The 14,506-nt window shown below is 40.1% G+C and overlaps 1 protein-coding gene across 1 annotated transcript; it reads left to right on the top strand.

Annotated features, from left to right (window-relative positions):
* LOC118413677 (autocrine proliferation repressor protein A-like) lies at window positions 1–9,154 on the top strand. Its single transcript, XM_035817204.1, has 15 exons — window positions 1–222; window positions 1,250–1,364; window positions 1,885–1,947; window positions 2,253–2,301; window positions 2,899–3,012; window positions 3,851–3,943; window positions 4,095–4,184; window positions 4,672–4,801; window positions 5,422–5,539; window positions 6,129–6,216; window positions 6,352–6,390; window positions 7,063–7,151; window positions 7,695–7,785; window positions 8,199–8,264; window positions 8,796–9,154. The coding sequence occupies exons 1-15, from the start codon at window positions 3–5 to the stop codon at window positions 8,913–8,915; spliced, it is 1,485 nt and encodes a 494-aa protein (XP_035673097.1). The 5' UTR covers window positions 1–2; the 3' UTR covers window positions 8,916–9,154.
* Window positions 9,155–14,506: the final 5,352 nt, after the last annotated feature.

Raw genomic sequence — 14,506 nt, 5'->3', positions numbered from 1 at the left:
GCATGGCCATGTGTGCGGAGAGAGTTTCATCAGTTGTGATCCTTTCTGTCCTGCTGTGTGTAGTGGTCAGTTTTCCGCCAGGTGTACTGACCACCCCGCTGGACGACTACGTCCACAAGCCGGACCCTCACTACTCCTACCACGAGGTGTTGGAATGGCGTCTGAAGGGTCCCGGTTACACCATGTACCTCCTCAACATGACCTCACAACAATGGCTCACAGGTGAGACAACACTAACTCTGGTAACCATGCCATCGGGAGCTAGTCACTATCTCTACGGTGATACAAGTGTAGCCCACCGGCCCAGTTCATCAGCACACGCCGGTCGATCTTTTCTTAACGGAGTTGGGTTCGTAAAGGCGGTATCTCACTGCACTTGCCCGACTTGGGGCACCGGTGTGGCACTGCGGGGTTCGCTCAAGTTTTACTTCAACTGCAGCACTGTTGTGTTATTTTCGCCGATTTTTTAAAAACCATTTAGATATTGCGTAATAATCAAAAGTATGACTAAGAAGACAAAAAACACAACACGTAAGAAAATTCGTTCTTTATCGCTGAAATTCTTTGAGTATTGAATCTTTTGAACCCCGCAGTGCCCCAAGCGCGATAACACATTTACTGCGTTCCATTCTGTACAGTGTCTACAGTATTTCATACATAGATCTCGTAAAACCCCTACCGTGTAAAACTCCTACCGGGCGCGAAAGTTTACCCCGGCGGAAGAGAGCTTCATCTGCTCGAAAAAGAACATTGTCTAGCCAAAGTTGGCCTTACAATTTTACTGCACATAAAAGAAACAAACAAATGTCATTATTGATAAAATATTTTACAAACTAAGGTCACACACTAAGGGGGCAGAAATCGACCCCAACCCCTATCTACATTTACATACCAAATATTACAACCCATCAAGATGTGTTTTTTTATCTAATGGTCACCACGTAACAAGACCTGATGGTCATTTTTAAAAAGGTGTGACCCTACTGGCAACTCCAAGGTGATGGGTTTCATTGTAACTTTGCCCTAGGTCAGAAACATGAAAGCGCTGCCGATTACGCGACGCCATCTCACTTCTAAAGTTATGCTGACCACTTATACCCAGAAGCACAGACACACACGGACACAGACAAATCAAAAACAGCTAATTATTCCAGCGGTTGATTTTCAGGCAGGAAATCTAGGTGTACATATAAATTATGGCATTGCTGATGTATTGTTTTGCACTCTCATGGCTATTACGTACTTCCAGAAGATGAAGTTGACCGTTCCATCTGGTGGCACTACCTGACCGTCACTATCCCAGACAACATCACCCACCCTGAGGCCGCATTGTTGTTTCTAGAGTACGGTGATAATACGGATAGGTATGGGCATTGTCATCTCTTTCTGTTTCACTTGATATGATATATTTTGTTTCGTTTCATTTGATTTGATGTATGTTTTACATAAGCATGAGCTTCAGGCCTTCATTGCAGTGTTATGCCTCATTTATAATTCCACTGTTAGGAATTAATATTCAACGTTATTGTTTTATTAAGTGAAAACAAATAAACACATAACAAACCTGCAATCTGTATACCTCAACTTGTGACCTGTAAAAACATGAGCAAGCAATTACTTTGTTCGATCGAACAACTATCGAATGAAACAGCGCAAACACACAGAGGATTGCCATGATGTATTTATCGCTAGTTCACCTTTATCCACGGGGTAACCTATATCCATTTTCTCTAAAAACGGGATATCTAGAGTTATCTGTTGTTTCAACTTCAATATTTTGGAATTACAATTTGTACCACCGTCGGTCGACTTGTTATCACTTCATACTTTATTCTTGAATATAAGTTACCCCATGGATAAAGCTTCATATTTTCTGTCCTTTAGACTTCCCGGTTATGACGACAACTTCATCGCCCCGACCAGAATGGTTGCGTTGTCAACAGGAAGGTATTTTAACTGCGAGTAGAAAAACAACATTTAGGGTATCTCCCTCCAAGTAATAAGGGAACTATAAAACGATTCATTGATTATAAATTTCTTCTGCAATTTATTTGCCTTCCTTTGTCAAACTACATAAATCTCTAATATGAAGTCCGTATCATTTTTCGCAAAAGAAATATGAATTAGTAAAATGTTGAGCAAATCTATATGGCATCTCACGGTATTTGAATATTAACGTACAATTAAGCAATGAAACAAACGGGATAATAAATAAAACACGAAGAGAATTCACCGATACTCTTTTTACCTAGTGTCAGCGCGGACTTGAAACAGGTACCGAACCAGCCCATCGTGTTTAAGGTAATGTCCTGAATATCAGTGAAAACAATGAATAGTAGGTACAATGTACACTACGTCTTCAAATGTTTTCTTATTGATTAATCATTGAAGAAGGCAAGACATGCTTCGGAACACAGACTGCTGGACCACAAGCAAGTAAATGCTATGAATGATAGCAGTGAGCTCGTTAGTTTTGGCCTGATTTTTGAAGAAAATTAAATAAATTTAAATTGTTCCCCTTTGGAGATGGCAACCATGACGAAAAAATACCAAAATTTAAATATACCGTGTTATATAGTCTTGCCCTTGACTAAATTAGTAGAAAGTAACACTAATCAGATACATGTAGCCATTACCGTAGTTGTAAAAGTGAAAGTAACACCTGTGGTAGCCTTAACTGCAGTTGTCAACTTGGTAATAAGTGATACCAGTTTGTTTTACTAGTGTCATTCTGTGCACCTTTTGAATACAGAAATGAAATACATGTTGCATGTGACACAATGTTTTGTCGCTTCAATCCAGCTATACAAAGTTTTTGTTGCCTATTTTGAAAATCTAGCCTATCTTGTCATACATATAAGTTACTTTCTTCAACTGCCCGTTTTCTTCACGTTTCAGAATGATTCACTACAAAAGAGCCGAGTTGAAGACGCTATCATCGCGTACACGTGGAGACACTTCCTGGACTACCCGGACCAGCCAGACTGGCTGCTCAGGAACCCGATGACAAAGGTAACACAGTTAACATGTCTTTTTATGCCAGCTGAAGTTAGCCTCCGCTGCAGTCTTCGGAACGGGGTTGTTGTTTTTTTTTGGGGGGGGGGGGGGGTTGTTTCCCGATTTTCAACGGTGGCTGTGTTCTCTTGTGCCGGGAAAGGGAGTCTGTCGAGGAAGGGAGTTTGCTGTGAAAGGGAGTTTCCCGGCACAAGAAAACATAGCCAACGTTGAAAATCGCGACCAAAAAACGGACCTGTTCCGAAGACTGCAACCTCGAAGAGGCTAAGCTCAAGAAAATAGTCAGAGTATTCTGTGATGTGACATTCTCCTACGCAGAGACATCCAAAGGCGCCAGTAAACCGCCTCTTGCAAGAAGTCTCTGCGTAGGAGAATGTGGTGTGACAGATTCCCATAGTCAATCCCAATCCCAAGACAGATTCCCTTGCTTGAGTCATCATGAACCTTGGAATGAAATGTCATGGAGGTCAGATCTAGATCTTCAGCAGCGTTTGTGTGTGTTTGTTCGTGTGTGTGTGTGTGTGTTTGTTCGTGTGTGTGTGTGTGTGTGTGTGTGTGTGTGTGTGTGTGTGTGTGTGTGCGTGTTTCTGCGTGTCTGTGAACAAAATAGATTATCACATTCGGACCTCCAGCGTCTTCCTTGGGTACTGCATCGAAATGTCAGGTTTTGATACATCGTGTTCTATACATGCTACTGTCACGATGTTTGTGTGTCAATAGTGCTTGTGCTCGGAAAGAAGTGACATAGATTCGCCCCTCCTAGCGGTTAGTACTGGAATTGCTCCTGATAGCATAGCTGGTGCAGTATCAATTATGTTAAACATCCTTCTTATAGGCAGCTGTCCGGGCGATGGACACAGTGCAAGACTTCGTAAACAGAATGACGGGGAATCAGCCGGAGAAGTTCATGGTAGCAGGGGAGTCAAAGGTATGTGATGTTATCATTGCTTAATCAATACATCTGTAATTTACCTTCCTTGAAATATGTCTTGCATTTTAATATTTTCCTGTTATGTTAATAAGACCCATACTGTAACCTAAAGAGGTGTATTGAAAATTACATTGATGTTTCCGTATAGCGCGGTTGGACCACGTGGACCACTGGTGCGGTAGACAAGAGGGTGTTTGCTATAGCCCCTATTGTCATGGACCTTTTGAACATGAAGGCGGTAGGTTTTAAGAGAAGTACTCATTAGCTATTTGTTCTTGCCTGTATACAACAGATTGCCATCCATTGTGCCTGTTACAATTTTCGCGCAACAAAGTTCTTCTTCTTCTATAGCTACGTTCCACCGGAGAAGTTTTTTTCCGTCTCTATTTTCTTCTTGATCGATCGAGTAAATTGTGCAACATAATGACTGCTTAAGACTAAAAAATGCCTATACATTGTCGAAATTATGTACAAAAAGACTACCGTGGCCAACACATGCAATGACGAGCAACAAACTTGTTTACCGACTCAACACACCTATTTTTGTGAGGTGTGTTGAGCCTATTTTGAACAGGCAAAATAAGGCTCTCTCTCTATATATATATATAGCACAGGCAATGACTTAGGTTATAACATAACATAATGGAACTCATTGTACGTGTCGGCCACGGCAGAAAAAGCAGACGACATAATTGAGGCAGTTTATATTTTTATATCACGAACAGAATCTGCACCACTTTTACCGAGCGCTAGGAGGCTGGACGTTTGCCTTTGATGACTACTATGCCGAGAACATCACCAGCCGACTGGATGATCCAAATCTCGAAAAACTAGCAGCTATCGTCGACCCACTCGGTAAGGCTTCACTCACGACAAATATTCATAACAGATTATCAGATAAACTACTTCAAGAAGATTCTTGAGATGACATATCGAGGCCACATCTTAAAGTTTCTTCACTGGGATATTTCGTCCTCGTTTATTTTTTCAGTAATAGATGAGGAAAGAATGGAGTTATAGCTCATATTGATAGCTTGGTACAAAAGAATTCTAGATATGACTTTTCGGGCCATATTGATGACGTCATAAAGTTTTATTGCCCCTTATATTATTTTATCTAAGAGAAACACAACACTTTGGTAAATACCACTAAAGTATAGACGGATTCAAGCAAGCAAAACAGTGGTCAATACAACACAAGGGCACTCCAGCAATCACTGAACAGAGACGGTGGGCGTTACAAACTTCCTGGCTCGTTTGACCAATTGCTGACGTCACATATCCTCAAAATCACATTAACAAGGTCACTTGTCTGTAACTCTGGTGAGTCTAAGTTCTGAAGTTGGTCATCAGTATTGATTCTGAAGAAGGCGACAGTGGTTGTTGAAAATTTGATTCTTGTATACCTTTGTGTTGGAAGAAAAGAGTTTTGCTTTATATCACAAAAGCTAACATTTTTTATGGTCATGTAACAGCATACAAGGATCGTCTGACAATGCCTAAGTACATCATTGGAACGGGAGGTGACGAGTTCTTCATGCCGGATGATTCCTACTACTACTGGGACCAGTTAGAAGGAGAGAAATATAGAAGGTATAGCAAAGAACACATCTTTTGAACCTTCATCTTTACAAAACGATATCTTAACTTTATTTATCCGTTGTGTGATCAATGTTATTAAAGCAGAGTATTAAGGGTTATATGTATAGTCAACGGATGCTGATTTCAAATTGCAATACAAATTGTAGTCACAAAATATTTTGTAACTGCAAACGTTTGAAAATTTCGACTTCATATTCGTACATAATTCGTTTTAACAATGGATATAGGTTACCCCGTGCATGGATAAATGTGATCTATAGTTACATATAAACCATGCGGTTAATAGAAACTATGCTACGCTTTTGTCATAAGTACCATGGCTGCGTAATTGCAGTGACGAATATTAATTTCAAACGATTATATGTTATAAGTTCAGATTGAAACTGTGTGTAATATTCATATCTTACATTTACATTCATGATCCTGGTGCAAATTAATACACACGGCTGTCAAGAAGAAATATCAAGAAAATAACACTCAATCTCATTTGCAGATGTAACAGTATAAGATCCTTTCTGGTCGTCTTTAAAACTCAATATTGGTTCAGATTTGAGCATGTGTTATTATCAACCCTCTACAGATGGATACCGAATGCTGAACACTCTATTGACGGTCATGAAATCAGCCTGTTCTTTAGTTTGGGAGCATTTTTCCTCAGTGTCGTGGAGGTATTGTTTCAATCTTGTACCTACCTGTGATATATTTCAAAACTTATCGTGTTCTGTATTATTCGGCAAGTTGTTGTATTTATTCTATGTGATAAAAAATAAAGTTGATTCAATTTGAACTAATGATTTTCACAGGACTCGCCGCGACCAAAGATGACATGGACGAGAGAAACGGTCAGTAGTATACTCCAAAAAGCAGTTATTCATTCAAGCAACTGAACATGGTTTTGAACACGGTCAGACTTTTCATCCACAATATCTTTGACCAGCAACAGGGCTCCACTGCAAAGCAGTGCAATAGCACTGTATGTGTTGGACAACCCTGGATAAAGATGACAGAAATAAATAAGATAAATAAATAAACAACACTGAATATGTCTGGAAGGAACTGCTTTTTATATCCTAACTATGAATGCAAAAGATGTAAAGATAATTTTCACGTTTCCGAAATCATATCCAGTTATTGTCTGAATGTCTAATCTTATATTCTAATCAACATTACTTTTATCTGACCTTAGGTAATGTTGATTTTATCATATGGATGAAAACCTATGGAAAGCACAAAAAGATACATGCGAGTGAATAGAAAAGTTCAGCCACTAAGAGTTGCCTTCATTGTGAAATGACTACGTAGTACAAAGAATGTAAGGAAGCTAGAGCTACTCGTGTTTTCTACCTTCGCCGAGAAGGTTATATTTTCGGTTAAGGCCTCATGTTGTGTCCCTTTATTTTCCAATACGATGATGATACCAATGTATTTCAAGAGTAAGGGTCAAGCGCATGTACTATATTGGGATATTGTCCTGTATTTCATAATGAGTTATTCTTTTTGTTCATTCTTTTCAGGGTACAAAAAGTGGAAGAATAATGCTACATACTGATATCAAACCCATGACCATTCGGTCTTTCCACGCTCGCACACTTGACGGTAAAAGGTAAGAAGTTTAATCTATTTCTGTTACAGATAGGTGAGGGATTACCTTCCAACTTTCCTATGCTTAATACATCGTTGAACCATGCAAGAACTATTTACCCCCACTGCATAGCTGGATTCGTCAGGTTTGTTTTGGTCCATAAAGTGGCAACTGAGATGAACTCCAATGTTATAACGAGAATATGCCCCGAACTTCTAATTAGAGGTCAACTACATGTCAGAACATGGTTAAGGTCACATTTTTTGGACAGATTTTGCAAATACACATGTTTCTATCCATAGGGGCACTTGCTTCTATACTCCCTCTGAGAATAAAAGCGCACGATGATTCAGTATAGAAAACTCGAAATGATTAAAATCTGCAGCGGAATTTTTTTTTTAAATTGTCAATATTCAAACTCGTTGCAGTCAACTACGCAACTCAAATTCTGGCCCGTCCCTAGTAAATGATGAAAAGGGCGGTCGTCGTGGAAAGTCAGCAATCTGATGGCCGTGTTTAATTTCTTAGCAAACAAGAAAAAGAATATTTTTTCTCCCAATGCAGACGTGACTTTCGTCTCGTGAATCAGCCGCCAGGACAGACGGAACCACAGCCTCATCCCGTCATCTGGCTGCCTGAGGACGTACAGGATATGGTAAATTTTCATCACGAGGTTCCCTAGAAAGTCACGATATTGCATTGTCTCCCGATTTCTTGACCTCACGTTGTTCACAAATACATTTGTACACTATTCAGTTTATGTTTGCTATGATGTTCCCTAATCTTAAAATGCCACTCTGCAAAAATGTCGATTAACTTCTCTCAGTTAAACCCTAGCCCCCCACCCTCCTCCCACCCTACGTTGTTCACAAATCCAATTTTCAGCTTTGAATGTGGTTTCTCCGAACAAAAAATAAATACACAGTATTGCTGCAAAAATGTTGATGGGATTTCCTTAGAAAACAGTACTAGTGCCCTAATTGTTTTAACAACATGAGATCGATGTTTGCAAATGTACGTACAAGCTTTAGCTATTTTCTTTATACATGTTTGGAATTTCTTCAACAGGGTAATGGAACGTACGTTGCAGAGTTTGATATTCCCGCTGTGGGGTGGCTGGCGTTCTTTATACAGGTGGGTGAAATGTGGATTTCAGTTGGCACTATTCCAGTTAAAGGTCACGTAGAATCTCGCCCAGTCGAAATCTCGCGAGTGTGCACGCAAACGAGGTGAGTTCTGACTGCTTGAGCAAACATACAAAATTATCCCGCTGTAACATTAAAGTTTTCTTTGAAAGTTTACATGAAAAGACAGTGTGTGCTCATATTGAATATTCGTGTCTTTCACATAGTGTTGCATGCAAATGCGCACGATTTTCATATCATTCATGTAAATGCACTCTCACTGCACTTGCGTCACTGCGGGGTTCATTCACTGCGTCACTGTTTTGTTATTTACTCGTTGTTTTTTATAATTTAGATAAAATGCGTAATACGTAAAAGTATGACTTATTCAAAGGAGACAAAAATACACAAAAGGTAAGAAACTTCATTCTTTATCTCTGAAATTCATTGCGTATCTTTCAAACCCCGCAGTGCCGCACCGGTGCCCCAAAAGTGCAGTGAGATACCACTTTACCGGGAACTTGTACCATTGTTTCCTCAGGCCACATTCCCGGCTCCCCATGGAACTGCTCTTGAGTTCACCACCGAGGTGCACATCATTCCGGAGACATTCCCCTTCCCAGACTGCCACGGGACTGACTGCAGGGGGACTCTTCTCTAAACTGTCACCTGGGTCACCTTTATCCGACGTCTGTCAAATCCAGATGCTTTAATATCATGTATTTTGATACAACGGATTTAGGTTACCCCGTAGATATATGTGAACTAGCATCATCTGTTTCTGAAAGCACTCAGGCTTTTTACACACTTTATAAAACACGTTGTCTGTACTATAGAATACCTCTTTAAATCCATATTACCCATATTGAGGAATATGGCTGATAACATTAAGTTGGTACTCAAATGCAGATACAGATATATATATATCTGAAATCCACACAGTTGTAAGAAGCTATGACGGGTATATTATATTGAGACGTAATACTGACATTTCTGACTACTCACATGTCAATCATAGTCGATGTGAAAATACAATTTAAAAAAGAGAACCAACGTTAATTATAAGCTGCCTAATGTCCATATTGCGTTGTCCCTGTTGCAATTCAAATGATATTAGAGTTAATGTTAAACATTACAGCAGAGAAGACCGTACTAGTAAAAGTGACGGAGAGTGCTATGCCGTTATATGTAAATGGTGTGAAAAGGGAACAGAAGTATACAAGACGGAACTTAGGCAAGCCGCTGTGAGAATTATGTGCATGCAGGAGACGATACAAGAACTTCGAACTGATACGAGTCCAAACTATAATACCACCCGCTTCGCTTCCGTTTGACGGTCGCATCACCAAAGGCAGTATACAAGAAAAGAGGGGCAAGGAACGCGAAAACGTGAAGGGAATCCATGGAGTAACCTTGGCGAAGAAGAGAGAAACAACAAGCCTTTATTATTAAGTTATCACTCGAAGAAAGCGGCTGGAACTAAACAGATTTCCTTTCATAGATCCACGGCTCTATTTTGTGGTACGTTTATGAAAGAAGCGGATTTGATACAGATATCAAAATCATAACTATAACGTCAGCGTACTACCCAGGCATATCTGTAAAGCCATTTAGATAGAGTAGGTTTATCTGGTATTCTGTGTGGAGCTAGTAGTTCACTGCAGTTGAAATTGAAAAGGAGCTGCCGAAAAGCGTTTCATCATGTAGAGGTAGACGTTACGAACGGTTGAATGGGTTATTTACATTGGTTTCCGTAATGGTACACCTCGCCGATTCCACATCATTTTCTAAGTGACTGCGCAGTTAGTCTGAAGAAGATCATTGACATGCATTATCACTTCGCCTCTTTGATCCCCTTGGTTGCTTGTATGTTCACCATTATTTGCTGTTAAGTCTTATGCTTTTCCAGATCTCCGATAGGATAGAGCCAATGGTAGACCCAACTCATGATCATGAATGTTTGTATTACAAGCCTTGCGAGGAACAGTAGTTATATTGTAGTACAAGTAACGGTCAATGACATACCATCCACTGCTGTAGCAATAGGGTGGTAGGCCAAGGCTTGGAGACAATGATTGGCTCAAAGTGTTGCAAAAGTAACAAAATCTAATAAGAAAGAAGGGTTAATGACCCGCTTTACGTTTGTACGGTGGCATAACGCCTAGTGGTCAGTTCAAAATAATCACCGAATAAATCACCGAGTGAGCAAAGGGAACGAACGTAGAATTCACATGTTGTGTATACCACGAGCAGTATGGAAGCTCTATGCAATGGACCGTTAAGTTGAAATGTCAGCTATCTGCCAATTTTCCCCATCATGCCGTTCATATATAATAGTGTTTGCGTCGTATGGCGTCAGGTTCCGAGCGAGTAGCTCTTGTGTGAATCCTCTGACGTTGCAATGATTTTTTTATTTATTTATTTAATGATGTTGTGTCATTTCTCACCTCATTTAAATAAAAATGAGCACCGAGGTTTGGTTACTAATAGGAACGTCCCTAGGATAGGATGTGTTGAATGGAGGGTCCGTGCTTTAGCAGAGCCACGCCTCGAGCACACAAGAGAATTTGTCGAGCAACCTTCGTAACCCCTGCTTCTTCATTAGGTTAATTCAGACCTCACTCTTAACACTGCGTGGTTCGTTCACTGCGTCACTGTTTTGTTATTTTCTCCGATTTGTTTAAATTATTTTGATATTGCGTATGACGTAAAAGTATGACTTAGAAGACGACAAAACTCACAAAGAGTAAAAACAAAAATCGTACTTTATCTCTAAAATTCGTTGAGTATCTTTCGAACCCTACAGTGACGCAAGCTTGACGCAAGTGCAGTGAGAGTGCACCTTTGTAGTTGAGCTTGTCATGGTCTCAATTCTGATGTTTGTTTTAGTAACAAACGGAGAAAATAAATGCTGTTTTGGTCGTAGTCATGTAACAAGTAATCTTCGTACGTACAAAAAAGACTGACAAATTTCGGGTCAACTAGATCATATTCTAATGTTATATTAGGAAGTGTATTCAATTTGCACCCTAATCAGTGGCCTTGATTCACAGCAGCGGGAAATATTCTTTTATTAATATCATCATCCATTATACCGAGGACGTCTTTGATTCTACCAATTAAAATTGTGCGTCAATTGCGTGTACTTTTATGTAATATACTCCCAAAACTTACTTGTTGTAATTGCAAAATAATGCGATACCGTTACTCAAACGAGGGATACACGGGGAGTCTAATTAACCACTAATAACAAACTGCAATGCTGTTGGGTTGCTGCTTCTTTCATCTTTATCTAGTCTGTAGTTTGATTGATGACACGACGTGCTTTGGGGAGGCTTCTTACGAGTGACGGTGACGTCAGGGGCAGGAAATGCGGCACCGGGATAAGTCAAGTACCTTAGTATCTGCTGTTGAGCGATGGTTGTGATGAATATCACTGGAAATAACGGACGTCATCCGTCATTCGTAAAACTGAGGCATGTATGAGTAAATAACGGTGGTATCTCACTGCGCTTGGGGCATCGATGTGGCACTGCGGGGTTCGTTCACTGCGGCACTGTTGTGTTATTTTCGACGATCTCTTTATCATTTCGATTTTGCGTAATACGTGGAAGTATGACTTAGAAGACAAAAAATACACACTCACACACACACACACACATACACTCACACATATACACACAGACATACACACAGACAGACAGACAGACAGACATACACATATACACACACACAGACACAGACACATACACACACACACATACACACACACACACACACACACACACAGACATACACACTCACACATACACACATACATACACACACACACACAGACACACACACAGAAACACACACACAGGCACACACACACACACATACAGACATGCAAACGGATAAAAATGAAGAGTTTATTGCTTGGTGTACCATACTCTGCTGAGTACTCATAACTATTCATTTGTTCAATCTTCCTGACTTAAGTTTTTAAAAAATGAAGGCACCTTTTTTTACCAACTTTTCTTGCCCGATTGCATAAATTTTGAATCAGCATGACCTAAGAGAGTCATATCTGTCTTAAACAAATGTGTAAGAACGCTGTTGATAGTATGGGAGAGACACGAGAGATGATTCATTTGAACTCTTGTGGTTGCCCCGCAGATGTGAACTGACTCGATGTATTTATCACTTGGAGATTTCGCCTACGCAGGACGTGCTCAACAGGTTTGAGCTTCTTACGTGACCCCGACGTTCAGGTCAGGACGGATAGTGTCTTACAACGCATACTGATCACTGATAGTATTACCTTGCGAAAGTGTTTTTTTTTTACATATAACGCTGGTTCCCCTTTATCCGAGGCCGAGGGTAACCTTTATTCGTTGTTTGTAAGAAAAACGTATTTAGGGATATGAAGTCGACGGACGGTAGTTTCAAATCGGAACATTTTTTGAAAAATGCTACAAATTTGAAACCACTGTCAGCAGATTTTGATACCCCTGAATGCGCTGTTTCTAAAGACATCGGATAAAGGTCACCCTACGGATAAAGGTGAACTAACGTTATACAATTAACGACTGTACATGGCCATTACATTCGGGTAACGACGTAAGTGATTACATTGCAAATTAAAGTCACAGGAAGACAGATATTTTACACATCATACCATACATTTCATACTGTAATTAAATGCATGGGTGTTGCTTATATATTTTGACAGGTTGTCTAACAGGTGCATGTATATATATAAGCTGTACATGACCTCAGCATTCATGACAGGATATTGAATTCCACAACACAAGATGTTCCTAGACTACTAAATAGCGGTAGCAATTTCGTTTTCCTTTTCTGTTTACTAGAAATGGTAACTGCTGCCTTTTGACCGCTTGTTTAATAGGTTTATAGGATGTACATGGTCTCAGCATTCAGACTAGAACATGTAATTCATAAATGTACTGAGAGTGCTTAATACGTGTACGCGTATTACGAAAGCGTAAGAGGTATACGTAGGCAGTCATATTTTCCATAATTATTTTATAAACCAAAATTGATTGTGCTGCTAATACATTTTGACGGCTTGTTCAACTAGAGTATGTAAGCTGAACATGCCCTTTAAATTCTAAGTATTATATTATATTTTGCAACGTTTACTGAGAGAATAAATACGCTATAATATAGCGATAGCGTAAAACAGATTTTTACATATTTTGTTTGCCAGAGTGGGTGCTGATAATGGATCATGGCGGCTTGTTCAGGTTTAACTGAATGTACATGGCTGTTGCATTCAGGTCAGGACAACGCGTCTCAAAACGTTTACTGAGTACTGATATAGAGATTTCAATGAGGAAACGTAAAAACGGTTATTCAGTGTTAGCTCGTCATCGTGGCTTGCTGTGTCTCCAACCTCCATGCGTCTACCCGTTTGATGAGTGTGGAGTGCAACTGTGTATGTCTGCCCTGCAGTAATACCGTACGGCCGCGCAAAAAGCCTACCGGATGCATCAAGGCAATTGGCAAAGTGCATAAATTTTCTTCAATGTCACAGTGAGAGAGATTAGCGGTTTAGAGTTGGTTGAGTCCGTAATGCGGTCCAAATCACACGGCAATGCTTCTTCGGCATCGCTGCTGCATACAGCGGTCTTTGCGGAATATTCCCTTGCCATTTTACGCTGGATATCTGCAGATAAAGCGAGAAGGTTGAACTCTTTTGCCAGGCATCAATGTAAGTAAGGACTTCGTCGTTGGATTCTTGATGATGCTAACTGTGCGTATCACCACCAACAGATTGCCAGCTTCTGAAGGAAGGTACAGAATGGCATTCTGCGTCATATTTTCTTGCCATTTCACTCTAGGTCTTCATAAATAGAGAGAGGGTTGAACTCTTTTGCCAGTCGTCAATCAAAGTGAAGTCTTCGTCGTTGGATTCTTCAACGAGGCTAATTTTGCATATCGCCAACAACAGATTGACAGTTTCTGAGGGAACGAACAGAGTGGCATTCTGTTCCGTATTCGCGTGCCATTTTACGCTGGATATACAGATAAGGATATAGAAGGCTGAACTCTTTTGCCAGCTGCAATCGTCAATATAACTAAGGTCTTCGTCATTGGATTCCTCAATGAGAGTGTTTATCGCTAACAACAGATTGGCAATTTCTGAAGGAACGTACAGAGTGACATTCTGTTCCGTATTCTCTTGCCATTTTACACTGGATCGTAACGAATAGAGCGAGGGTTGAACTCTTCTTGCCAGGCGTCAAT

The sequence above is a fragment of the Branchiostoma floridae genome, chromosome 4 (assembly GCF_000003815.2).
Source record: "Branchiostoma floridae strain S238N-H82 chromosome 4, Bfl_VNyyK, whole genome shotgun sequence".
In the NCBI taxonomy this organism is placed as follows: domain Eukaryota; kingdom Metazoa; phylum Chordata; class Leptocardii; order Amphioxiformes; family Branchiostomatidae; genus Branchiostoma; species Branchiostoma floridae.
Note: the sequence above shows the minus strand (reverse complement) of the source record. Positions and strands in the feature narration are given on the sequence as shown.

Bases quoted from the DNA above. Each gene is read 5' to 3' on its own strand.
- LOC118413677 (XM_035817204.1), top strand. From the start codon at position 3: ATGGCCATGTGTGCGGAGAGAGTTTCATCAGTTGTGATCCTTTCTGTC. The intron at 6,217-6,351 runs GTATTGTTTCAA...TGATTTTCACAG, and splicing joins TTTTCCTCAGTGTCGTGGAG to GACTCGCCGCGACCAAAGAT. The intron at 8,265-8,795 runs GTGGGTGAAATG...TTGTTTCCTCAG, and splicing joins GGCTGGCGTTCTTTATACAG to GCCACATTCCCGGCTCCCCA.